At 39.7% G+C, this 27,689-nt stretch overlaps 1 protein-coding gene across 16 annotated transcripts; it reads right to left on the reverse strand.

The window, feature by feature from the left end:
• Window positions 1-2,996: 2,996 nt before the first annotated feature.
• Window positions 2,997-22,516, reverse strand: ldb1a (LIM domain binding 1a). Of its 16 annotated transcripts, none has more exons than XR_003937444.1 (13): window positions 22,165-22,510; window positions 19,765-19,865; window positions 10,471-10,573; window positions 9,518-9,562; window positions 9,214-9,289; window positions 8,327-8,429; window positions 7,478-7,650; window positions 7,260-7,382; window positions 7,091-7,168; window positions 6,838-6,961; window positions 6,509-6,660; window positions 4,498-4,603; window positions 2,997-4,459 (listed from the first exon to the last, which is right to left on the reverse strand). XR_003937444.1 is itself a non-coding variant. In XM_030155601.1 (13 exons), the coding sequence occupies exons 2-12, from the start codon at window positions 19,790-19,792 to the stop codon at window positions 4,550-4,552; spliced, it is 1,059 nt and encodes a 352-aa protein (XP_030011461.1). In that variant the 5' UTR covers window positions 19,793-19,865; window positions 22,165-22,510; the 3' UTR covers window positions 2,997-4,447; window positions 4,506-4,549. The 16 variants fall into 16 exon arrangements, 11 of the variants coding, with proteins under 11 accessions (XP_030011461.1, XP_030011459.1, XP_030011463.1 ...); XR_003937445.1 differs by having other exon boundaries at window positions 2,997-4,467; XR_003937446.1 differs by having other exon boundaries at window positions 2,997-4,439; window positions 4,496-4,603.
• Window positions 22,517-27,689: the final 5,173 nt, after the last annotated feature.

Here is a 27,689-nt window from a genome sequence, read left to right on the forward strand (position 1 = left end):
CTAGCCGGGAAGTAGCCGTTAGCCTTTTTTTGTTGTTGTTTTGTTTTTTTAATCCATTGACGACAATGTTTGCCCGTTAGTACCCAAGTTCTAATATATTACTCCTATTGAAACATTTATTTTTCTTGTGTAAATATATGTGTGTATTTTGATAAGTTAAAGCAGTGTTTTTCAACCTTGGGGTCGGGACCCCAATTAGGGTCGCCTGGAATTCAAATGGGGTCGCCTTAAATTTTTAGTAATTGATCAATAAATAAATAAATAAATAAATAAATAAAAACTTACTAATAAAAAAATAATTTTTAATGATTCAATATATTTTTCATTATAATTAAAACACCACACATTTTTCCTTCTAAAAATCAAGTTCAAATAAAATGCAGGATATAGTATCTGAGAGGGCATATCTTGATTGACCGCATGCATTACTACACTTCAACCTGCCTGGACACAGTTGCAGTCAAAAAAAAAAAAAAAACAGGCCGAACTAAGAATGGAAAGATTTCTTCGCCTGCCTGGCCCCGCTAAGACATCTCAAAGAGAAAAATGTCTCTGTTTTGAATGTCTGGGGTTGCTAGAAATTCCCCATGTTAAAATGGGGTCACGAGCCAAAAAAGGTTGGGAACCACTGACTTACAGTAACTTTCTAGTTTCCTCTTAGTTGCCTGTTTGTTATTTTGTAAAACTAGCCAACATTTGAGCTCATGTATCAGGTCAGATATGTGGGACTGTGGCTGTGACTCACTCATCACTGAATTAGGAACAGCATGCTAATACTAGGGCCTCGATTATTTTCTCAAAACATTCGCAGTTCTTTGTGGGGTGTATGTAGGAAACTGGTCACAGAGCTATCATGGTCGTCGGAGTCTGTGAGCTCGTTAAAATGTAACTTCTCATAAACATGGCGACTCCTCTGAACAGCCTGAGGGTTGTGCATGAAAATCCCATGAGAGCATGAGTTTCAGAATCACTCATACTAGTCTGACACTAGCTGTCAGATAATGGTCAGATTCAATCATATGGCATTTTGTCTCCAGTCTGACATCTGAATTTAACAGTAAATATAACTCCTGGTCTGTTCTGTTAGATTGTATGCGTTGTACTGTTGACACATGATTAGTCAGCTGAATAATAGCACCAATGTGTGCAGTGTTTCTACTTCTAATTATTCTTTCCTGCGATTTTCTGTTTTTTTTGTTGTTTTTTTTATCCAAGCAAACATTACTTTATATTCAGTGTTATATTCACCCTGCCAAGAAAAATGTAATGACATACTAAAAATGGCAGTGAGATGGGTCACATTGTTTTTAACTCACAAACAAGAGCTACAGTGTCTTCCCTCCATATTTTGTTTCAACAAGAAAATCCAAGATGCTACATTGAGCAACAGCTCTGGAAACCGTTTTGTTTGCCAGGAAAATCTTGCCTTTTTCAGTATGTTTTCTTAAGAAAGCACTGGGGACTGTAAAAATTCACTGAGATTTCATTATCAAAACATGAGTAATTGTTTTTCTAGGATTACTAAAGAAAATTAGGTCTTTTTAGGCTTTTGGATGCACACTTTCACATCATTATTATTTTTTTTAAATATTACATTTCTGTCTTTACAGTCCTACGGAAGAGGATAAGGGCCGCTGGAGAAAAAAAAAAGTCTAATATATTTTTATATTATTATTATTCTGAGAAAAAAGTCAGAATTCTGAGATTAAAGTCAGTATTCTGAGAAAAAAAAACATTTCTGACTTTTTCTCAGAATAATAATAAAAAATATATATTGGACCTTTTTTATCTCCAGTGGCTCTAATCCGCTTCTGTACCAGTCAGATACAAGAAGCTATAGAATTTCAGTCCTATCTCACATATCACAAATTTATTAGTAATGTGTAAACCTCTGAAGAATGTAGAGTTTGTAGGTCACCTTTATGTTTTACTCTGTCAACCTTGTGAACTTCTACAGCACAAAAGTAGGAGAATGATTAAAGACATGACAGTCTGCTACTGTGTGGATTTACAGATAAAGTGTTTCTTCTAGATGCAGTAATGGGAGGATTTCTCCCAAGCTGCTCTTTCTGTCCTGGTGCTTTGACAGACCCCTGCTGGGAGCATGTGCAAATGACTGTGTTGGTGTAGGATGTTATTTCATTTTATCACTGTACATCACTAAGCATAGCAGCTAATGATCACATCCACTCTTCTTTCTGTCCTGAGAAACACACCCAGTGATCAGCGTTATATTTAATGACCATTTTGTTTTCACACAATCAGATTTGTAGTGTATTTAACTCATAAAGACCCAGTGTTTCTTTTATGTCAGTTCCCAAATGAAATTTCCTGTACATCTAACCTTTAAGCAATTTGTCACCATTTATTTATATTATCCTCTGTATATTGTATTTTAACAGTATAAATCGGGTATTTTCCTATATTTATTTTACTGATCATGTAGATGTTCATAAAAGCTCAGAATAAGGTTGAGAATTATATCAAAAATAGAAAAAAACTGCAGAAAAAGTGACTTTTTCAGTAAAATACATCATTAACTGAACATAAAACAGGCATTTCCATCCATTGATATTGATTCAACTTCCTGGATATTTGGTGAATCAATGTTGTAGAAGATAACAGTGTTTCTATGTTCACCATGGAGCCCCTGAACATCCAAATGGGTCATATCTGATGATCATGAAAAGATGACCAACTGCATTTGACGCCAATTATTTACATGTATTGAAAAGATTAGTCGATCAACAGGTATTCAAGATTTTAGATCAATGGATGCTTTTGGTCCACAGTTGAGGTTTGGGTCTTTATGGGTTAAACACTAAGGGCCTCATTACTGGAGGGTTTGTTGCATTGTTGTCATTTTATTTACTGTGAATTGCACCACTGAGGAAAATTTTCAGCATCTGTGGAGTACTTGGTTCATCTTCAAAGCATAACTCAAGATATAGTAGCTTCACAGTTGATTAAAAAAAAAGACATCTTAGAAGTTATCATTGTCTCTAAATGGAAGTTATTTATTGATTTTAGTGCATCTGGTACGTTTTCAGATAGAGCAGAAACCTACAACAGCAAAAAATGGCTGTCAAATCTGTCATTATTTTAAACATAGTGATCCATTGTAATTATTGGGTCTGAATGACCCTGGAGCCGCCTGTCAAAAAACACAAGTAATGAATGACCTCTAACAGCATTAACTGACTCAGCAGCCCCACAAACTCCTCCATATATTATCATGAGTATTGTACAGGTGGGTTGGACCTAAACAGAATGTCAGTACATAGAAAAATAAATACAGTTTGCTAAAATGAGGGCAAAATTCTTTTATCAGTGATTGTACCATTAAAAATCACGTTAAAAAAACTTTAAAGAGGCTTTTCATCTCTTTACATTAGATTGAGCTTCTCATAGTTCTAGGGAGCAATACATAGAATAACTTTTACAGAAATTACTACCTAAAAATATACAAGCACAGACACAAACATGAGGAGTAAAGCCAACAAATTGACAGCGCAGTGTAATCAATATCTAAAGAATCTTTACATGTAGCTCCTTGGTCTGCAGCTTTCATAACTGTGTTTAAAAACATTTTTTTTGGGAAACTTAAGTTAATACAAAAGTCTTTTTTCTTATTTTACAATCCTGTCAAAATGCATTTTTAAAATATTTTTTTGAGTAGCAAATTTGAGAAGTTTGTGTTATTCTGTTCTCTCAAGAGAGCACCCCCAGATAGATAATAGGAGACAAAGCAAACAGTTCTGCAATGACAAGACGACAGATCCAAGTCAGGTGCGTGATGGAAATTTAGTGGGGAAACTGGTATCCAGTGTGCTGCTTTGGACTCACATCAAACAAGATGTAGTACAGTATTAAACACTAGCCTTGTTCTCCCCCAGTCTGTCTTCTCTGAAGCCACGGACCTGATGACAGTGTGAAGTCTGACACAGATGGATGACATATCAAGCATAGACTTACATGAAAGTTATTACCATCACAATAAGAATGATCTAACAGCAATACTTATACATTAATATACTGCAGGTTTCAGATGTTTTACAGTTCTTACATTAGCAATAATAGAAAAGAAAAATACACTGTCAATTCATAAGAAAAATAGATTGGCGTTAATAGTGGAAAACAGTGCAAAGAATATTTTGGGGTGTTTCGTTTGCTTGCTTGTCTGTTTATTTTTAGAAATTGTTTACAAAAATAAAAAAAAAAAAAAAACAACAAAACAACTCTAAAACATAGAAAATGAAAACACACTCCTGTAGCGCCTGGTGCTCTGGTCCAGACATGCTGCGTACCACCTCTCCAGTACCTCATCGTTTTATGCTGTACGTGTAGGTGACTGTATTGGTGTGTGTACTGGTATGAGTGGGTGTCAGTGTATGTGTGTGAATGCTTGTGTTTGTGTGTGGGTTGGTGGGTGGATGTGTATGTGTGTATGTATGTGTGTATGTATGTATGTATGTATGTATGTATGTGTGTGAGAGTGTGTGTGTGTGTGTGTGTGAGAGAGAGGGTTTAAGATTTAGCGTAGTGGTTCTCAACTCCGGTCCTCAAGCTCCGGCACTGTACAGGTTTTTGTTCCAACCAGGTCCTACAAAAACAAATAATTGAGTTTTTACAAACCGAACGTTGAATTTTTTAATACTAAGAGTGCACACAGTTTCTGCAGCCTGCAAAAAAATAAGTTAAATAAAACCTAAGCATTTTGTTCCCTGGGACATGAGCAGAACAGAAACAACGAGGTGCGTTGTCAAGGAAAACGCACGCCTGAGAGACCCGAGGTTGGAACAAGAACCCACTGACACGGTCGCCATGGCGAGCACTCGGACAACAGGAATCGCCAACTCTGGCTCCAACTCTGTGGTGAGCGGGGGGATAAACACAAATGTACACACACCGACACCCCGCCAGGCTCACCACACCTCTAGGATTGACTGATAAACCAGAGGGACAGAGCTAAGCACACAAGGGCCAAGGCTGAGCACCACTGAGCATGTGCAACAATGTGAGGGAGCGAGAGTGGGATTCTGCTGAGACTGTCCTTTATGACAGCTTAGAGCTATGAGTCCATCAGCTAGCCTCCCTTTCCCTAACCTCTCTCATTTTGTCTTTAAAATAATATAATGAAATAAAAACAAACAGAAGTAACTGAACACAAGTGCTCGAGGCCACCCTCCCTGACTCCTCTCGCTAGTGTTGGCTCAGGTGAATCCCAGTAGCTTTAAGCATTGAAAAGGGGCTGGCTGGGCCCTCAGCGCTCTCTACTGGGATGACTGAGAGTTGTCATTCTTGCTCTCCTGACTGGAAGGGGGCTTGTTGTTCCAGGGCGAGTGTGCCCCGAGCGCAGGGGAGCTGTTGAAACTGTCCTCGTCTTCCAGGCCATTCACCCCATCGTACTGCGTGTTCTCCAGCCGCGTGATCAGACGCTCGTCCTCGTCACCAAACTCCCCTCCCATCAGAGTGGGCTCTCCCACCATCATCACGTCCTAAAGGGGACAGCAAGGGCCGGTACATATTATCCCCATAATAGAGGGGGTGCGCGCAATGACTCTTACTTGAGCTGTAACTCAAGTTTGTTTTTTTTAATTTGTGGTCTAGATGCGATCTAACTGGATCCAAATCCAGCTTCATTTTTAAACCTCTGACTTGTAATTTTACATTTAACTTCAAAATCATTGTGATTAATAAAAGCTGTTTTCAGGGACCAGTGTACCCCAGCTTTAGGATCCTGAGGTATTAAGTTGTTCTCATCACCACAGGACATTGTGGTGTTCCTCTGGTATCAAAAGGCGCTTTAACCCTAAAGTCCATCTGGCCCTGACTCCCTGCCCCCGCTCCAAGAACCAGGGTCGAGGGGCTCTTCCTACTGGCCAGCAGTGGGCATCCCTGATCCTTGAGTGCTGCATCAGGGGGTTTTTCATTCCACCTCGGGTCTCGTTCTCTCAATCAAACAACCAAGTATGCAAAGACAGCAGTGCTGTGTGAACCATGAGCTCTGATACTCTTAGTGGTAACTGTGCGCAGTAAAAGTGAGTGGATTTAAAGAGGAAAAACCTGTCCCACTAGAAATCAGAGCAAGGTAACCCTTCCCAGTGGCCCCCAAAATGTAACATAAGCATTTCTGAAGAGATGGAAGTCATTTGTACCTCCTCTATTTAAACCCATAAACCTGTGGCCCCAGAGGACCAGGGACTGCCCATCACTGGTTCACATCAGGGGTCTACTAACTCAGTCTATTCTGTCTATGCAAAATTACACACAGTAACTTCTGGACCCCCCACCTACAGATTCAATCCCACCTCCTGAGGCCTCCCTTTACTACTTCTATCCTGCCCTGCTACTAAACAACCCCAGCAAACCCCCTACAACCAAAAACCACCTCCCCACAAATTAACTTCCTTATGCATACAGCCCCTCCACCCTCTGTCCTATTCCTCCTATGCCTTGCTCAGCTGAATTTGGAGGTCAGTCAAGTTCAAGTAGATGTAATGCTTACAGGTACCTGGCTGGACAGAGAAAAACTGTTGGCTGGACTCTTCTTTTTGCTGTTGCTGTTGTTATTGCTGCCTCCACCTGAGCTCACGGTGCTTCCGCCGGACACCTTCCTTTTCCGCCGCTTGTTTGGTGCTTGTCTGGCTGGCTCAGCTGCTTGATGCAAAGAGAAAGTGGCATTAGCAAGAATTTGATAAGCCTTTTCAGGATGTGGATGCATCTTTTCCATATGCATTACAGATGAAAAATAGCGGATGGACTTATTTGTAGGCTTCATGAAGACACACAAACATAACAAGATGTGATGTCAAAGGGTTCATTTCAGCGTGTTACCTGGAGGTGCTACCATTCTTTGCCACTTTTGGAAAAGGCATGTCTTCAGGCAGTCTCTGGGGCTCAAACTATAGGTCTTATGCCTGGACATCAGCTCTTGCATGGGCTCCAATATCACACAAAGCTTTAATGGAGATTGAGAGAGGATCCCAAAGGACATGTTAGAGGATACTTCTGAAGATTTATTGAGTTGAGCAATTCAAATGACTGATGAGATGAAAGTAAAAAGGTGATTTGCAGGAGATCCACTTACACGGAGGTAGTTGAGTGTTGAGTTGGACAGCCCACATCTGGTGATATTTTTAGCCAGCTGATCGAGCATCTGGGGATCCTGCGCAAATGAGTTAAAAACATCGTAAACAAACAAGCTTATGTGCTGTGTTTTAGTATTTAGTCCATATACACTGAAGTCTGAAACTCACATGCATGGCCAAAATGCTTCTGGGGAGCACTTCTCTGTGTTGTCTGATGCTGAAATGCCACGTCTTGATCCTCATCATGTCATCAAACATGAACTCTAGGTACAACCGACCCTCCACACAAACCTTCACACAAATTTAAAAAAATTAAGTTCCACAATAAAAAGCAGAAGTGCAGACTGTATTTCAGTCACAGTGTAAGGAAGAAATATTAACTGTACCTGTGTAAACATGGGTTTTCCGTTCTGAGTCACCATGGTGCACTGGTCACAGTCGAGAGAGACGAAGTTACTGTGGAAGGATTCCTTTGGATGCTTCAAAACATAAAACAGCTCTGTGGCGCCCCCCTCAAAGATACTTCGGAAATATCGTGGAATCAACGTCCTGCCGATTGCTGCAGACAAAAGATAAGTTTGACAAACATTTCATCAGCAAATAAAACAAGTTAGTGATAAATTAGCGTTAATAAAAATAAAAGACACATTAGTAAAATAGCTCTACATTTAGATCATCTAAAGAGACATTTTATTTCTTTATGTTATGAGCAGACAAATATAACCTAATATAAGTTAAAAAATACAGAAATTAAAGAAAGAATATGGTGCTTATACAGCATGTTCAATGTGAGAATTTGTAAATGCAGATATACAGTCTTTACTTGAAATTATAAAGTTTAGGGGCAACACCTAAGCCATTTTTGGCACCATTTCAAGTAAATTAATGTAAAATTACATGTAGAGCATTTAAATTCAACTGAATGGCCCAAGATACAATGGTCACTATTAACCTAAGCAACTTTTGTTTTTAAGCTTTTTGGATGTTTATTATTATCTCTAGCTATTGTCATACACTGATGTGTACAAATAGTCCAGATCAGGTAGGTCTGAATTATGTAAAATTGTCAAATTTTTATTTAAAAATAAAGGACGGAAAAAACCTCGAGGACCCCAAGTGATCCACAAACTCAGCGAGAATGTGAGAACCCAGACAGCACATACCTGAAAACCTTGGGTAAAAGCTCTAATATAAAAAATTTATGCACCATTATTTTCACTTAAGATAAATCTTACTGTATCGTTTAGGTCCATCTTCCAGACAGAAGGTGATAGTGAGCATGGCATCATCCTCAAAAAACTCTGTGGTGAAGGCATCCCACCAGAGATTGTCACAATCCTAAAAGCAAAAGAAGTTCACGCTTTTATTTCCTTAAAATCCAAAGGAGAACAGTACAAAATGACAGAAGTAATAGTAGATGCAGAATAAAGAAAAACAGTCTTGGTTGGTTTTACCATCAGAGGAAAAACACTTTTATTCAACCTTACTATTTAAAAGATCAATTATCAAAAAGCAATAGACAGCGTGTTTACATAAAACAGACATGAAAGTTACTTAAAGATCAGAATTGAATACTACAAATATTATATTTTAATAAGGAAAAAGGTTCTACTAACCCTTATGTGTATTTACGTTCACCTATATAGACTCTATCTATAGAGAAACAGTTTGTGGAAACCAGTGAGAGTTTTACAGTACAGGACACTATGTAACTGGTTTAAAACCTTCTCTAAAAGACATATTTGGTTGAAATAAAGGGTGAAGGCTTGTTTTAGACTACAGACTGACACACAGAAAAATGATGGTTTTAACAGCTTCTCAGTTGCACGCTCAGGCATATAAACAGTTGGCACTCCAATTATGTTTTAGCCAGGTTGATCAGATAATCCTATTACAGCTTGAATGTAAATTAAGTCAGTGAGTTCTCAGGCTTAATTTCCCACAAAATCCCTAGCATGGTTAGCTACTCATAAACAGCAGCTGGAGGAAAAATCTGAAAACAATTCAGAGGGACTGAAAAGTATAATTCGAAGTGAAGTGGAAAAATAAAACAAGAACCCTGTGTTTTTAGATGGCATATTTTCAAAACCGTTTCTGATTACTCTTATGACGCATCTCTCACCTCTGTCCAGTTCTGTAGCCTTTTGTTCAGCTCATATATCCGGTAGTCTGTCTGGTTCCCATACGGTGTGGGTCTCCTGAAACAGAAAACGCAGGGATTTAGCACTTCACACTTTGCAGTGTGGGTTTGGAAAATCTACTGACGGATCTCAAACAAACTCTGGTGTGTCTCAAGAGTTGGTTCAGGAAAATTAAAACCATTACATATTCTGTGGCTAAATTTATACCTCCCTGAATAAATACCAAATAAAGTATTCATGAGTTGTAGCCGCCCAAAACTGTACCATCAGTGTAGGTGTACTCACCCCATTCCAGGCTCCATGTATGACGGAGGGTACATGGGTGTAGGCCTGAGAGGAAACAAAAACACAAGATTCAGCACTAGATTTCTCAGAGGAGAGAAACACACATCCAATACAGCCAATTTATCATTTGCCTAGGAAGAAGGTGTTTACCAATGGCTAGTTGTAAATTCCTGGCTTTTTAAACTGTAGGCCTGCAACTTCATTTTCCATCATTTTTATTCTAAATTAATTAGCTGTTTAATTGCTTACTCACAAATAAGGTGAACATTGAGGAAAAGAACCATACAATCTTGTACTACCTCAAGCAAAATCAGTTTTGTTTGTTTTTTTTACAAATTACTGGTTCAAAGCCTAAAGATGTTTCAATTACTTGTGCAAGACAAGCATTTAAAAAGAAAATGTTTGTAACTTTTGCTTGAAAAGTCACAGAAACAATGAATCAATAAAGATAGTAGTTACCAGGCATTATTGTTGTATTACAGTATGACAGCAAATAATTAAAAAAAGAAAAACAACTGCTACAAAATTTGTAACAGAACAACATTTGTCTGATGTGAAATTTGATTTCCCTCTCTGATGTTGCTTTAGCTCTGTTTTTACCTTTCAGGTAATATATTCAAAACTCATCTGTGCTCCCAAGTGCTGTCAAATCTAATTCTATTTTATGCCCAAGTAAGAGGAGCAAGGATGTACCGTATTATGTGCTGATCAAACAGTACTATCTGACAAATGCACTTAACTAAAAACAGACATGCTGCACTCTTCAATAATTATATCTAGGTCAAGTCATCAACAAAAATATCAAAACTCAGTGGATGAAAGGCGTAGAAAAGAGGCACAAAGAAAGTGACAAACAATTTGATGTTACAGCTGAAAATACATCAGCCTGCTTGTATTTTTCAGCTTTTCTAAGCAGCTAACGTCTTAATAATCAACAGTATATCCAGACCTACCCCACATCTCTGTCCAGCATAGCGCCTGGGTGGAAGGGGGGAAAGCTGCCGCCGTTGGGGGGCTCCTTAGGAGAGTACAGCTTGAATGACTTTGACGAACAGCCTGCACACAAGTACAGAGGGGAGGGGGGAAAAAAAAGAGAGAGATTTAGGAGAGATTTAGCTTACTTAGATTTAGCTGGTTTAAACTCACAGCATCATCTAAGTAATCTAATGTTGGATGATTTGGTTGAGATTTACTCAAATAAAAGCACGCTGCCAAATCAATTTCCTGCTGCCTTCATTATCTAATGCATCTTCAATCTGGTAAATGGACAAGAAAACAAATCATTCTGATGAAAAAAAAAGGCAATATTTATTAGCCTGCAGATATCACAGAAAACAATCAGTGAAATGGAGGAGAGTAGGGAGGACAGGGGCTAACATGTTCACCATCTAACTGTATCATCCACAGTATTATAGGGAACCCTCTTCTCTACGTTACAGCCACAACAGCACCTCTGCAATGTGCGTCTCCCCTCTAGTTGCCTCTTCTACCCATCCCCCACTCGCTGCCCCGGCTGTTGTTAACCCTTGTCTGCCCAGATAAAGCATTCAGCCCTAAACAATCTGGGGCTCTGGGAAAACATCTCGTCTACAGAGCAACTAAAGACCTCACACAGACAGAGACAGCGTGTAATTAGGTCTGAAAGATATTTAATACTTGAACGGAGAGTAGTGAACTGGGATATTTGAGAAAACAGCCACTGGAAATGTGACCCAGCCCGGTCCATTAGCGTACTCTTTATCACAGATACAACCCTTCAAAGCATTAAATAAGTGGTGAACTAAAGGAATTTCATATGTTTACCAGTGATAGAAACATGAACTTGAAATCTAACTTGTCTATATTTGTGATCCACACACACTGAGGCTCCTTACCCATGCAGAAGAGCACATAAATTCAGTTTACATATACATTTGTGACCTCTGATCCGTGCGTTCTCCAACACAGCTCAGTTTCCCCTCCTTCATTTACTTAAACCCTATTCTTCTTGCTTCAGTATGCCCGAGAGAGCCATCGCAGGTCATGTTCCCCTCCCCATTAGTATGTGCATGAACCTGTTCAGGAGAACGCTACAATGGTTTTCTATGCGTTACCTCTGACCTTTAGGCCCAGCCCCCCAATCCTAACAACCATTAGGCCTCTACAAACCCATATGATACGCCTTTGTTCAATATGATGCATAGTGTGCAAAACAAAGTTAACTAGCACAGATAATTTTTCAAAAACCTGTTTGTAATTGTACCATATTAGTCTAGAGATGGTGCATTTTGTGAGGATCACTAATTATTCACTGAATTGGAAATGTGCTGACATCAAGAAACACATTTTCTTGGCATAGTAATAACATATATCATAGATAGATTTTTTTGTAAATTAATGCAAAAGTGCACAGTGTAATAACCAAAAAGCCATCGCAGCCCCAAACAATCTAAGGGAAACAAAACATGCTGGACTTTATTAATGTGCAAAACAATCTGAAAGCATACATTTCACATAAACATCAACTGACACAAGTTACTTAATTAGTCTGAAAATATCTACCAACAACGTCTGACCATGATGGGGCCCAGACTATGAGGAGCTCATGTAAATGACAGGTCCATTGACAAACAAGACAGCATTATGTTAAAAGCATCATCCGGATGTGCTGATCCGTGTAAACGCAAGAAAGTGACATGAACTAGGTGCCCTCCTTTTGCACAATAAACCGATTAAGATCAGATCAGACTCATCAACTTTTAATACTGTGAGTTTTGGGACAGTTTAGGCCGCCCAAACTACTCGTTGCTAACAATAGATCTGCATCCAGACGCTGCACAGTGTAAATGGCCCTCCGCCAACAAAACAACCAAAGCTATGTGCAAAGATTTCAACTTATCCATACTGTCTGTTGGTGTTGGGTTATTCTTCGTTTTGCTGACATACACAGTCGACATTTAACTCAGAGCAGATATTCACTTTATCTCACTTCACGGGGCGTAAATTGAACTACAGGGCCGCATTCATTAACCGTTTGCTGAGATCGGATACCATTGCTAAGCTATTAACCTAATTGCTAAACTGCAGTTATCACCGCCATCCATTTATCTACACATATTATTAAATTCGACTTATTTATAGCAGTTTGTCGAGAACCAGCAGTGGCGATACACTAAAGGGGATGAAAGCTTGGGGTTACCTGCAGAGAAAGGTCCACTGAAACGCGGCGTTGCCCAACACCTCCGCTCGGTGTTTCTTTAGCCTGCTAGCCTCGATGCTAGCCGGAGCGTTTGGATGGTTAAAGCCCCGGCTCCGTCTGTCGGTAATGCGGTCCGTCAATCCCGGACAAGGCGGCAAATGATGGAAAGTAAAACCCAATTGCTAGTTCCTCAGAGTCCGGTCAGTTTGCAGTTCCCAACTATGTGCTTTAAGCCGCATTTGTTTGGGGGGGACGGTGCTACCTATCTACTACTACTACAGGACCCTTTGTTCCTGCCAGCCGAGACACGAACAAACAAAAGCCCCGCCTCCTCCAGCCTCCTCCGCCCATCCCGACGCACATTCCCGGCCGCAGACCAGCACAGACACGGGCCTACCTTCCAACTTTTCATGCCCCAGGATACGTGCCAGTGGCCCCCGGAGTGGCACAAGAAGAGCCCCCGGCGAGAGGAACAACATCCTAATTAAGGTAGTGTATTGTTGTTGCGGTTGTTGTTTTCACATTATTACACCAGGCCTGCAGACATAAACAATCATCTTGCTATTAGTTTTATTTATTTATTTAGATTTAACCATTTTTATATTGTTCAGGACCTAAAAGAATTGAGATATACCTACTGTTTCTCTCTCACCAGTTAAAAAAATAGGGGTAAAAAACAGTAACAGTGATGAAAGGTGAGGAGGTGCATAATAATGGTGAAAAAAAAAACCCAGCAGATATGACAACAGATTGTAATTCTGCTGAGTCTTATGTGTGCAAAACAGTTGAGGTAGAGTCCTTGTGTAAATGTGGTGGTGGGTTACAGTCCAGGGGCGGGCGACAGGGGGAAAAGAGTTCTGCATCCTGACAGCCTGATGGACAAAGCAGTTCAACAGGATTGAGGAAAGGACCTGGAGGCTAAAGGCAGGATGCTGAAGAGGGAGTGGGAGTGGGGGAGGTGTCACTACTGATGCTGATGGCTCTATATATTTATTTTGATAATAGGCTTCTAATAGTCAAATGACCTACTGAGGCTTAAAACATAATAAAGAGAGCATGCAAGTAAGTTAGGGGTGTCAAACTCATTTTAGATCAGGGGCCATATACCAGGAGGACAGACCAGTGTAATAATATGCATAGTAACCTTTTTTTACATTGTTTTAGTGTGAAAAAAGTAAAATTACATTATGAAAATGTAAGTAACCTGAACAACCATGTACAACTTGAAATTTCTAAAGAAAAATACATGTGATTTCAACAATATTATGTCTCAGCTTATTATTAAAAACAATTTACAGACCACAGTAGATCAACAAATGCACAAAACGTTTAGTAACAGGCATAATATTGTTACAATTGCATGTTGTTGTTTTTTTAAATATATTTCAGGTTGTTAGTATTTGTTCAGGTTATTCAGATTTTATTGTTGATGGATAGTTTGTAAATGTAAATATTTTCATAATGTAATTTTACTTTTTCACATTAAATAATGAAAAAAAGCATTGTCATCACTTATAAGTTGCTATGCGGTTATTTCACTTTAGCTTGAATTGGGCTGTATGTGGCCCCTGATATAAAATGAGCTTGACACCTTTGATGTTTAACATCTTAAGTATAATTTTTGCATTTTGCAAATTCATCCATCTGACAGACCGGTTTTGGCCCATGGACTATATGTTTGACACCCTCGACTTAATGTCTCAGCAATAAAATATGGACTAAAAGATGCCACTCACATTTTAGTAGATTGCCCAGGCTGCACATCTAGGCATGGAGATATTTGGAAAAACTTTGCTTAGATTTAGAAATGTTCACAGAACAGAGTTGTTACTTGATTTCAAAGTGAGAGAAGCCAGACTGAGATGGTGCAGAGGAGGGATTGTGAATATATTGGAAGGATGATGAAGGCAGGATGACCTGGCAGGAAGCAAAGAGGAGAACTAAAGAGGAAATTCGTGAATGTGGTGGAGGAGGAAATGCAGGGAGTTGGTGTGACAGCGTCAGAAGAAGGCAGATGATTTGATGTGGTGACTCCTAATGGGAGCAGCTGAAAGAGGAGGTAGTAGTAATATTAACAGTAGTTGTTGCTTCATTTATCAATCTGAATCTCATATGAAACATTCTGCTGTAATAATCAAGAAGAAAAAAAATTCTCCAGTTTGGACTGTCACATGACATTTGACATGATTGCCACTCCCCCTAAAACCATGTGGTATAATTCAGACTTCTGTTTACATTTCATAAACGTAACAATGCATGCATCACTAAATGGTCTGGTTTAATTCTAGAAACTGTATGAAGGCTTATAAAAATCAATGAAATCCCTTAGACCACAGACCTGAGCCTTTCATAGCTTCAGATTATGTAAGGATATAATCTGCAACCTCACTTTTAATCAATAACCACTCCAATGTTTACAAGCAATATATCTGAAGGCCGGAAAACCCTTTGTGGTCTCAAAGTGCACATGAAGCTCAGTTTTCTTTGGCATTCACTTGAGCTGCGGCCAGTTTGCAGAATTATATAAACCAGAGACAGAGGAGTAAAGCAATGCCATTCAATGAAAGGCTGAGCATAAATACATTTGACCCACACTGTGTTATTACTGCAAAAACCCCACCTCAGGCACAGAGCAAAGACGTGAAATGACAGCTACAGATCATGATTATTTGTTCGTTCACATTGGAGGAGAAACCACAAAAATCTGTCATAAGCCACATGTAAATAGAATCTCATTATAATAGACATACTTGTTATCCAAATGTTGCTCACGTACAATAAAATGTCGCAGCTCATTTGTAGCTGTAACAGTTAAGAGAGCTGGACTGATTCGCCTGTTAAAACACAATAGACCGAAACAACATGAGTTTTAATAGAACAGCATCTCCCTCTGCTGGCTACATTGCAAGCATCCTCCTAACGCTGAAGAGAAGAGGAAAATAAAACGACCCCATCTTACTGTGGAAATTGTTCCTAAAATTATAAAAATCGATCATGCACCAAAACTGCAGCTTATGTCATTTATCTCATACAAAGAACAACCAATTGGTCTCACCCGGACAGAACTATTTATACTTTAAGACTGAAACATCTGAAAGAACTCAGCCTTATATAACAGGCATTTCTCACACATTTCCCTTGTGATTCACAATTTAATCCCATTTCATCTGTATACAATAAAAGTGACATTTAGTACCTACATATAAATAGTGCCTAGCAAGAGGGGCTGGCAGGCAGAGATAACATTAAAGGGGGAATCAGAGTCATATTTCAGGACTAAAGAAAACTGTTTGGTCTGCATAAGATCAGACATTCCTCACACACTCTTAACACTTTACATATTTTATGCCTTATATGAAGAGTTAGATTATACCACATTCACCCTGAGGACCTGTGCACCTATGTATTATCAAGAAATGCATCGGCACAGCAACATTTCAGCAACATATTTTGATTTGGTTTATGACCAATATACATTTACAAAATTCATAGAAGCAACTAACATGAGTTATAAACTGACTTCACATTCACAGGCCTTCAACATCCAAAACCTTCAGACGAATTCAGTCTATGAGTTCACTTGTAGGCAGTTGAGAGATTAGGAAAAGACATCATGTTGAGATTCCTGTCACTGCTTTACTTAACACCACAGTGGTGGAAACACAACCCTGTCAGGGAAACTGTTGTGACACCTGACTCGGTGGCAATAGCAACGAGGCATCAGACAAATTGAAACAGACTGCAGCCAGTGGATGCTACTAAGACCTGACAGGAGGAAGTTTGATGGTGTGATGCACTAAAGATAGCAAAAAATGTGTCAAAGTTGGTGGTGTGGGCATGTATGAACAAAATCCCTAATCTGAAGCAGCTGAGGCAAATGACAGCAGCCTGCAGTTGAGTGACACCTTGTGTGTGAGCTGATTAGTAAACTCTGCAGGTTGTGAAGCATTTGTTGTTTTTCAACATCTAGAAAATTAAAATCCATGTAATGAAAAATACCTTCTAAACTTATACTAATAAAGTGTGTATAGAAAAAGTGAAAATCTCACAAAATGCACAGTGGGATATAGAATGCATTGTAGTTTGACTGTATTATAAACTGCTAATTTTGTTTTATGGTGGAAAACCTCTTTATTGGCTTCAAAATCTATATATTTGCTTTAATTTGCATTAATTCTATAGAGTGACATTCATCTATATGTATGTGTATGGTTTAAAATATCCATCTGCAACATCGCTGAGCAACCTTAACAGATAACATCCCCTAGTCAGTGGTTCATATACTGCACAGACTATTGAGCCTTTATAGCCTTGATCCATTCACCCACACAAACACATCTGGCACAGAGATGCTCAGAAAACAACTGCGCCGCTGTCCTTGCACCTTTTCTTTTCAGCTCAACTCTGTTTCAGTCTGAGCATTCCCACTGAAGTTGCTTTCATGTTCTAAAGACATCAGGTATGCTTTGCTAAAAAATCATTTTCCTCTGCCCACGCATTTAGTTTTTCTCGCTATCCTCCCCCTCCTGGCTGCGTGGCACATGCCAGCTTTCCTCTGCCATCCTGTCAGCCTGCAGCAGATGTGACATCACTACTCAACTCCCCCCACCCCCACCACCCAATCTCTCTAACTCCCCAGCATCTCTGTCTCCCACGCATTCCTCCTTCCTCTCTGCCTCTGCACACACAGCCATTTTGATCTTACAAACAAGATCTGAGATTCTCCCATGTAGAGAGAGGAGGGGAGGAGGAGAGAAGAAAAAGAGGAGGAAAACTAAGAGGTACAGGCTTTCAGTGCAGAGAGATAAAGCTGAAGTAGTCGTGTTGTTGTGTAACGGTAATCAAAAAAGCCCTGGCTGTTTGGCTGCCATCTTGGCTATGCTTTAAGTCACTTTTCTCCAATCAGGAGCCATGTGACTTTCTGCATGAGGTAACACCACTGTTGCTGCGAAAGGCAGTGAAGGAGGGATGAGGGAGCGACAAAGGAGGAGAGAGATGGAAAAAGAGAAAGGGGGAAACAGTAAGATGAGGAAGGAGGAGTGAGACATGGTGAGAAAGGGGGAGCTCATGCTTTAGTGGATGCATGTGAAAATGGGAGGGGGGGTCTCTTCAGCTCACAGGCAATCTATTTTTACCATTTAGTCTGAACAAAGGATGTGATTGGTTCATCTGTGTTATGACGGATCTCCTTCATGCAGAGAACAAAGCCTTAAAAAGGCTGATTCACAGTAAAGTCACAACAACACCAGGATGCCACAGGGTTGTCAATGAACTAGAGACATAAGAGAAGTGTCTTCTTTATCATGGCTCACATTCTGCCACATATAGAAACGCAAACATTCCTCTATTCAGCTATATTTCCTTGTTTTGACCTAGAAACAAAGAAAAAAAAGGGAAAAAGATGAGAACCAGATGAACAGAGGAAATGATGTCAGGATAAAAGAGGACATTTGTTTTTCCAGTGGGGATGGGGAGGATCCTCTATCCACCTTCGTTTAAGAATGTAAACAAACTAGGCTTCAACCACAGTCATGTACAGTACATGAAGATCAGTGTTGATCAGTGTTGCTTGTTGTTATCGAAGATATCCACCAGCCTGAACATGCCCTGGCAGGCTGGTCATGAAGGTGTATGCGTGACAGAGGATATATTATGTATATGTTGGACATTTGCATACATGCCTGCTTGATAAAACCTGCATAGTTTTAAAGTCTGCTTTAAAACATGCTTGTGGCAGATATTGTGGTGGACCGCTTTGTTTCTCTCTGCTCCCTTTAAAAACATGTGGATGTCATTAAAAGTTTCCTCTGCACAGAAAAGTCAGGCTAGAGAAGAAGTGAAGGAGGCAGTGATATAACTACAGGTGAGAGGAATCAAGGTAGCTGAGACCAGAAAAGATGTGAGAAGAGAACATCAAGAAGCCGCTCTAATATTATTCCATCTGATAGCTGACTGCCAATGAATCAGAGGAGCCCCATTAAAATGATACTGACACCCTAATTCAATCTACCCTCTCTGAGATCCCCCGGAGCAGATGCTACGATTCAATTTATATCTGTTACTCACTCCCTTGTGCTGCCAGAACCCGTCCCCTGGCACTGTGGGGCTTTCACTGTGTACAATGCAGCCGTCTCTGAAGCCTGCCTCTTCTCATGGGGTATGATTAAAGACAAATTGGTCCTGAGTCTAGTGGGATCAGAAACTTTATGGGAGAGAACAAATTATTTGATAAAAATAAATACCAAAACATGTTGCTTGCCAAATAACAGCATGTGCAGACAGACGAAAGATGTCCTCTTTCTTACTTGCATACAGTAGGAGAAGAGAGTGCCGAAACTAAGTACTAGTAAGACACCATAATTAATCCTGGGAACATCAAAAATCTCATTTTCGGGAGAGGGTTTAACCAACCAAAAACTGCAGAAATGCAAAATGCAAAGTCACAGTGACAAAAAGCTGTCATCCAAGCAAAATCCAAATGGTAAAGTAACATCCAAACTCCAATTAAATGTGCTTGTTTGCTAAATCTTCTTAAATGGTTTAAACTCATCAAGAGAGAACAGCTTTAAACCATTTTAGAGTAAGAGTAATAAGGAAATGAAAGCACTTTTGCCTTGGTATGACAAATAATTCCTTGGACCGTAAGCAGCAGCAGTTTCTATCAAGTCTTTTACAAATTCAAGCTCAAATAATCAAGCAGACCTCTGGAAAAGAGTAAGCATATGAAGTAGACTTTTGATATTTCAGTGTCTATTTCAGTGTCTCTGTATGTGACTAGCTAAAAGAGCCATCGATCCACTGCACAGCAAGCTTATGTGACTAAGGGTCTGCTGAACAACTCAATCTTTAAGTGTGGTAGCCTCAGTCTATATAACCTTGTCTTAGGACATGTGTTGAGAACACACACAAGCATGCACACACAGTCTCACACAGCTTGACACTGGCCCTAGGCGGCTTTGCAGCACTTTTACATAAGTCATCTTTCTGACAGCACCACTGAGCACAGAGACGGAGAAGGAAAGAGGGCAAGAGAGGCAGAAGAGAGTAAGCAGAGAGAGTAGGCACTCACCGGGACAAGCACAACCTCCAACAGACATCTTCTCACATGTTGGGCTCTGCTCTGAACAAAACAGCTGCACTCAGTCCACACGCTGCTCGCATGGGCTAACTCTGTGGAAAACAACACAGGCAGAGGGGTGGAGAGATAAGAGGGAGTGGTACAAAGCAGGGCATGCACACCAGAACTACACTCCTCTCTCTCTGTCAGAGGCAGGAAGTTGGCAGTGGTGCTGTAGCTGCATCATTAATAGGCATATTGCAACACAAGTGGGAGGGAAAATGAGAGAGCAGTGAATTACGAAGAAAGAGTCCTAACGGTATGTAAGACTAGAGTAAGTAATATGGAATGGAGTGAAGGTCTGTGTAGGGAGAATGCAAGAGGGAGGCAATTAGAGCAAAGGAGAAGAAAAAGAGAAATGCACAAGGTGTATATGTGTGTGTGTGGCAGTGATGCATCATCTATTTTTGCCTGGTGCTGCTGTGGGAGATAAACATACTCAGTAGGAGCCCAGAGGCAGAGGGTCATTACTGCCAAACAAACACACATGCACATACACACACACACACACACACACACACACACGGAAAACACGTACACACTCAGTCACACAGCCTGCCTCATGTATGACAGATTTCCATCTCTCTTTCTGTCTTTCTTTCTCGCTCGTTCCTTCTGTTTTTCTGCTGCAGAGAGAAGAGTGGTGTTAATCACTACAGACAGTATCGATTAAAAATGCAAAGCCCACCTGGAGCGCAGGGACACTGGAGACCCATGGGAGGCAGGAAGAGCGTGCACGTACAAGTGTGCACACGCGTACACTGAGCTGCATGTAAACAGTCACACTGTTTGCCCAGCAGCCATCTCATCTCTCTCTTTTCTACTCTTTTCTCACTTTTTAATCTTACTTTTCTGTGTCAATTTAATCTCCTCACCCTGTTGATATTACCTTGACCTTTCTGCAGCTTGATGTGATTTCGTTTCATTTCCTTTCCCTGCTTCACGTCTCTGGTTTCCCTTCTTGTTCATCCCATAACTTCTCTGGCTCGAGCGTGCCTGTTCTCAGAGCAATAATCTCATAATCTCACACTTCACTACACAAACACACGTGCACATAACTGATGATCGCGAGCAAGATGTCTTTCTTGCTCATGTACCTCATCCTGTCTAAAGGATAAGAGGCTCAGCTGAGTTACTAACAGAAGATCAGGCATAGCAAAATTGTCACATACCTCATCCAAAAAAAAAACAAACCACGCAACAAAAATAACAGTATACACATGCAGTCTAGTCTGGTGCAACTCCTTTACTACAGAACCCCTTATGTGAGTTGAAGCACATTTTAGAAAACCTCAGATCTCAGTTGTCTGTCACTCAAAACCAATTCACTAACAAAAGACAAACAACTGTCTCCACTGAAACGAAAGCTGACAGGCACATTCCCCATACACGAGCTCACTGGCAGAAGCATCACAGTTAAATGTCATACACTATGTCAGACAGTGTTTCACAGGACTGAGACACAATGAACAACCCGCAGGCCTCTCCTTCTTTTTCCTTTACTTGTCTTGTCGCCCCTTTTCCATTTTCCCTCCACACACTATATTTGACTCTTTTTGTTTCAACAAGGTCTGTCTAATTCTCAGTGTTCTCATGTTCTCTGTCAGCATTTGGCTCTTTTTGCGCCTTGCAGGTCATGATCTGCGGGTTTGACATTTACAGAAGATCTCACTACTGTAAAATTGTGAAACTGAACAAAGGCAGACATGAGAGACAAAGAAAAGCATTATCAACTCTGCAACAGAGAGAGAGGGAGAGAGGAGAAGAAGAAATAGAGGAGGGTGCATGAATGTGATTTGGGAAATGGCTTCTGTTTCCAGGAGCGATTTGGCTTTGAAGCTGAACACTTCACCACTGACTGCACTGTCAGGCATGCTCTCTCTTCTTTTCCTCTCACTCTCCTGCTCCTCTTGCAGCCACAGAGATTCCCACTCTGTCAACACATCCACACATTGCTCAAAAAAGCTCTCTGAGAATAATGAAGTTCCCCCCTCTGTTCGCCTCCTTCTCTCTCCACTGTGGGAACATGCAGCAGTTCCATAACACTATGTGACAGACAGTAAAGTGCCTGTACACACTGACTGCTTGGCTTACACAGGCTAATACATTCTCACCCATTAGTATGTTGTCCTCTGACAGCAGAAAGGCACATGCTCTCATGCCGACCTTCCTGAATTCACAAAAAAAATTCCTTAAAAGGCTCCTAGTGGCACACTTGTTATCTCAGGTGAGTTGATGCTTACCTCTCTTTTGTCTTGCAGCTGTTTTGCGCTCCCCTTCCTCTCTCTTCCTTCTCTTTACACTCTATCTCACAGACTAACACATTCAAACATCCTCCATTTCAACGCTTACCTTTGTCTTCCTCTTTCTTCTGCACCCACGCTCGCTCGCAAAAAAAGTCCGCCTGGGTCAGCCACGCAGAGGAAATCAAGCTGGGCCAGCAGAGAGAAAGAGAGGGAGAGTGTGATGAGCAGATGCAGATATGAGACACAAACGGAGGGGGGGGGGGATCTAGCAGTGTGCAAATTGGATGATGAGAAGGAGGAAGGAGGGAAGGAAAGAAGGAAAGAAGGAAGGGAGGAAGGGAGGAATGAAGGGAAGAAGGAAGGGAGGAAGGAGGAGGTGGTAAAGAAGGAGGAGGAGGGGGGGGGGGTGAGGGCAGCTGCACTGGTATGAATATGACGCAGAGGCAGAGTCACTTCTCTCCTCTCCTCTCCTCTCCTCTCCTCTCCTCTCCTCTCCTCTCCTCTCCTCTCTTCTCCTCTCTTCTCCTCTCCTCTCCTCTCTTCTCCTCTCCTCTCCTCTCCTCTCCTCTCCTCCAGCCCCATACCCACCAAGAGAGGCGAGAGGGGGAGAGAGAGAGAGGGCACTGTATCCATGGCAACGGCAGAGCAGCGGTAGGTAGCAGTTGGGGAGTGTGTTGGGGCACAGTGGTGTTCCTCTCTTTCTCTGTCTCTCTTACACAGACAAGCTCATAAGTCTTTCAGCTACCACAGACGTACATTATGCCTCCTGTGATATACCAGAGGAAATGCTGTATACAGGAAATATGAGCTGCTGCAAATTCACTAGGACATGACAGGTAATGAGAAGCCGAGTAATTGGGCCTGATGTGTGTCAGAGGAGAAACACTCGCGGTAAATGTTATGATAAATAATACTGGAAATACCTCACAACTTTTTCGCCCTCACCAGATACAGTTCAGGACAATTATACTATGAAAGACTGCCAACGCAATGATTTGCAAGGATTGTTTTGGATTTTCTGAAATGGTAAACACACTCTAAGCTCAGTGATTTATAACTTCCCCCAAAACTGGAAGAAAACTCAAACCAGCCTCATTCTTCAACTGTCTTTGAGAGTGTAATCACAAAAGGTAAAAAAAAAAAAAAAAAAAAGCAAGCTTCAATCAGAACAATGCAAATCACACAGTAAATGATTCCCGGCAATCAGGAACACAATTAGTGGTAAACCACAATGGAAGGCCGCAGTGTGTGTGAGGGAGTGAGTGTGGTTCACCTCTAATCTATTTCTGCCGGTGGGACACAGGGAATTGCCCGTGGCTTTTCTGTGCCATGCAGCATCGGCTCTAATGAGGTACGCATCTCCCCCACTTTGTATTTGACCCAATTAATCCCCACCCCTGTTTCACATCTTCTCCTCTTGTTCAGAACTTACCTTCCTGTAAGTGTTTACCTCCCCAGATATTCACGTGAAGAGACACATTTTCCTTTCTGTTTCATCTTTTGTCAGAGAAATGTTTCCACAGTGGTGTCCTTGTGGAAATTAAGTGTTTATTTATTGCGTGCAGTTATTTAAATGGCACAATTTGTTGTTGTATTTTGCACAGCTTTCATGTGCGCTCTATTGTCTTGTGTAACCTTTCAAAATCCACTTACCTAACCTAACCTTAGTACAGGGTTATGGTTATAAAAGAAGTCAGGGAGTGCAAAGACTTAATTTGAAAGGGAACCGCATCTAGTTTCCATTGAACATCTATCTGAAAATAACCTAAACTATAAGTTCAAACATGGCTCAAATGTAATCCTATCCCTAACCCTAGAACAGGTCACTGGTGTTTGGTGGATGTGAAAATATGGTTATAGGTGTGGGTGTGGTAACTGTCTGATATGTGTGTGTGTGTGTGTGTGTATGTATATGTGTGTGTATATATATATATATATATATATATATATATATATATATATATTAATAATGAACCAATAAAACCAGTTTCAAAATCAAAGTGTGTGTGTATAAGAATAGAATAGAATAGAATAGAATAGAATAGAATAGAATAGAATAGAATAGAATAGAATAGAACAGAAACACTTAATGCAAAAGGGACTGTATAAGCAAAAATTTAATAAACTAAAAAAAATATAGAGTATTAAAGAAAAAGTAGGACTGTGCAAAGGCTTCAGAATAAAATAGTAATACAGCTGAGGAACTGGAGGAGGTGTCTGGGGAGAGGGAAGTCTGGGCATCCCTGTTAAGACTGTTGCCCCCGCAACCCGGCCCTGGATAATGGATGGATGGATGGATGGATACATGTGCTACTAAAGTAATACTAGAACTCTTGAGATGAACAAAATATACAGAAAGAATATACAAAAGCTAACTCTATACTACAGATGAGCGATATGTACAGCGAATAGGATATATACAGGTAGTAGTAAGGTGCATGTGTTGTGGCATTTGCACTGAGGTAGGGTGAGTATTGCACTGGCCATTACTCTGTTTTTGTGTCTTTAAGCACATGAGAAAAAATATAATCATGTGATTTTAATATATTCATATATTTGAAGATCTGAATAAATTTATGGACATAATTTCTTAGAATAACTAAAAACTCATGCGTGTGACTTTCCTGCATCATTGCTTGTGTCAAGAGAGGTTTCAGAAAGGAGTGCATTTTAACTGTGGTGCAAATAACACAAAAGCATAAAGAGGAAACTTGTGCCACATATATGTTTTTTCTTTATTTGCAAATAATGTCTAAGTGTCCTCCGTTCCTACAGAGCCTTTGTTCTTTCTTTGTTTTCCTGGTCCTTGACAGAAGAAGACGCATTAAGGCCAAAACTGCAGGAGCAGAAACATCAAAGAGGTGGAGAAAGAACATTAGCTTTTTATTTTTCTCATAACCTTCAAAACCATTAACAGTGTTTAGTATAGTAGTACTTTTTTTAGGTTGTTTAAGGGGTATTTTTCTGAATTTGTACAGAATTTTGTGCAAAATTTTGATAGTTTTCAAACTTCATATCATGTAAAGTGAATTATTCATAAGCAATGGTAGAAACTATGAATATATATGTGTGTGTGTGTGTGTGTGTGTGTTGTGTGGGTGTGTGTGTATATATATGTATATATATGAATGAATGATGAATGAAATTGAATATGAGTGCATGCTGATAGCACTGCATGTTTAGCATAGTGTTTGTCCCATCTAGTGTCATCAGATGCCTGAAAGTGTGTGCAGTAAATTTGGTTTGGTTTGGTTAACTAACCTCACCAACTTATCCCTGACCCTAAAAGTACTTAACCCTTTATCGGGCAAGTGACTATTTTTTCGTAATTCTGAATATATTAAAAGACAGTGACAGCAACAGTTCCAGTGAGGACAGTGAGGCAACAATTTCAGGTCAAATGTGGTCTACATGGTCTGTAAGGTCCACCTCTGCATGAACAGTGAGTCCAACTGCTTTGTTAGGTACCATGAGTGATGGTATTACTGTAGGAATGATGTTCAAAGGAATAATGTTGACAGGTGTCTGTATCAGCACTAATGTTGTTGTAATGTTCAAAAAGTAATGTTCCAATGTTTTAAAATGTTCCTTTCACATTACATGTGTTTTTCTTGTTTGTTTGTTTGTTTGTTTTTGCCACTTATGGGTAAGGAACCAAATATGGCAACTTCACTGACCTTGATTTTCTGCATAACAATAACAATTTTTGAAAAATTTCACAAAAGTAATAAAGTTCTTGTGTATTTGTTTTCACTATACATTTCCTTTGTTGGTCTGTAAATATCTGTACATATGGAGAATTTTTGTTACTATTTTCTATTTTTATTTGCATATTCTTATTTAATCACTATCTTTCCTGTTCTGCATGCTCACTTTACTGTAAATGCTGCTGTGACACTCGAATTTCTCCACTGTGGGATAAATAAAGTCTTATTTTATCTAATGTTAATAATGTGATCTCTGCGAGAGGTGTTCCTAGCGTTCAATCATGATTTCACCTTTATTGCAGCTCTGTTACTAGCATTACAAAGTCGCGATAAAGGTGGGACCAATGATTCCACCATTTCATTTACACAGATGTCGTTCTGGAATAAAGGCGAAATATTCCTGTAACAGAGGTGCTGTGTAAAGGGGCTCATGATGACAGCCCACAAAAGGCACCATGGTCGGTCGAGGAGGTTCAGACATTTCTGTCCTTAGTGGCTGATTAGAAGATTCAGTGGGAGCTTGATGGGGCAACATGCAATGAGTTTACAGTAACTTATTAGCAACTCTCTGAGCTGATGTCATGGAAGTTATGCGCAGCGTCGCTATGACATCCAGGTACTCTAAGGTCAGTAGTACCCTGTAATGGAAATGGTCTCCAGGAATAATACGTGATAGTCAAGTCGAGCCAGTTCCATGTAGTGGAAACGCTTGCATTTTATCCTCCTGAGACCCAGGAAAGCACAGGTTTTGGCTTTTTTACAAAAAACAATTAATATGATTGGAAACAGCATAATGCAACAGCTTAAAAAAATCCATTGCCACCACATCTTTTTAGCTGTAGCTTAACCCTTTCATGCCTGAATTATGAGAACCTTAACCTCAAGATTTTTTTCCTGAGTGTTTTTATTCCTCTATAGGCATGAAAACAAAAAACAATGCAATTGATTTTTTTATGAACCTGTTTTTCACGGAGATGTAAAAATGTCCTCTCAGCTGGACACCATGCGTTTAACTCTTTCATGTATAATGGTCACTACAGTGGACAGTATTCTACAGCTGTTCTCTTGTATATTCATGGGTGTTTGTTTGTTTTAGTTCCATATCGCCAACACAGTGGACACTTACGCATCATCCCATACACTGTAATTCATACCATTACTGTAACTTTGCTGTTATTGATAAACCTGATCTGCAGTAACATGTTTCAGTGTAAATCAATTATTTGTTTTCAAAAAAAGTTTTTTGTTTTTTTTTTGCATATTATCTCCATGAAAAGAGTAATAATTAGCATTAGAATATGCTAAAATGTATGTAAGCAACATTATTATTATTTCATTGTTTTAATATCAATATCTGATATTGGGTTTTCAAACAAGTTTCTTTACTTCAGGAAATTCAATGCAATGGACATTTTTGTAACTCCATGAAAAAAAAACAACATGATCACATTGTTTTTTTTCATGCCTATGGAGGAATAAAAACACTCAAGAAAAAAATATTTACTAAGGTTCTCATAATTAATGCATGAAAGGGTTAATTTTAGAAGCAAAGAAACATGTATTTACTGATTTACTGTGAGAAAACTATGCAATAAAAACATTTTTAATGCTGCTAAACTTGATATTTTCTCACATTTTAACATACCTGTATAGAGGAGATAATATGCAAAAAAACAACTTTTTATTTAAAAAAATAAATAAATAAAACAAAACTGTCAATTACAGTCTATTAACAATTAGGATTAGCATGAAACTTTGCATAAACAGCAAAGTTACAGTAATGGTATGAATGTCAGTGTATGGGATGGTGCATAAGCGTCCACTGTGTCAAACGATATGGAACTAAAACAACAAATTCTTTATTCTTCTATTTTGGTTTTAATTATTCTTCTGTACAGCACTTTGGTCCACTATGATTGTTTTA

Source organism: Sphaeramia orbicularis, chromosome 15, assembly GCF_902148855.1.
Source record: "Sphaeramia orbicularis chromosome 15, fSphaOr1.1, whole genome shotgun sequence".
NCBI classification, from domain to species: Eukaryota; Metazoa; Chordata; class Actinopteri; order Kurtiformes; family Apogonidae; genus Sphaeramia; species Sphaeramia orbicularis.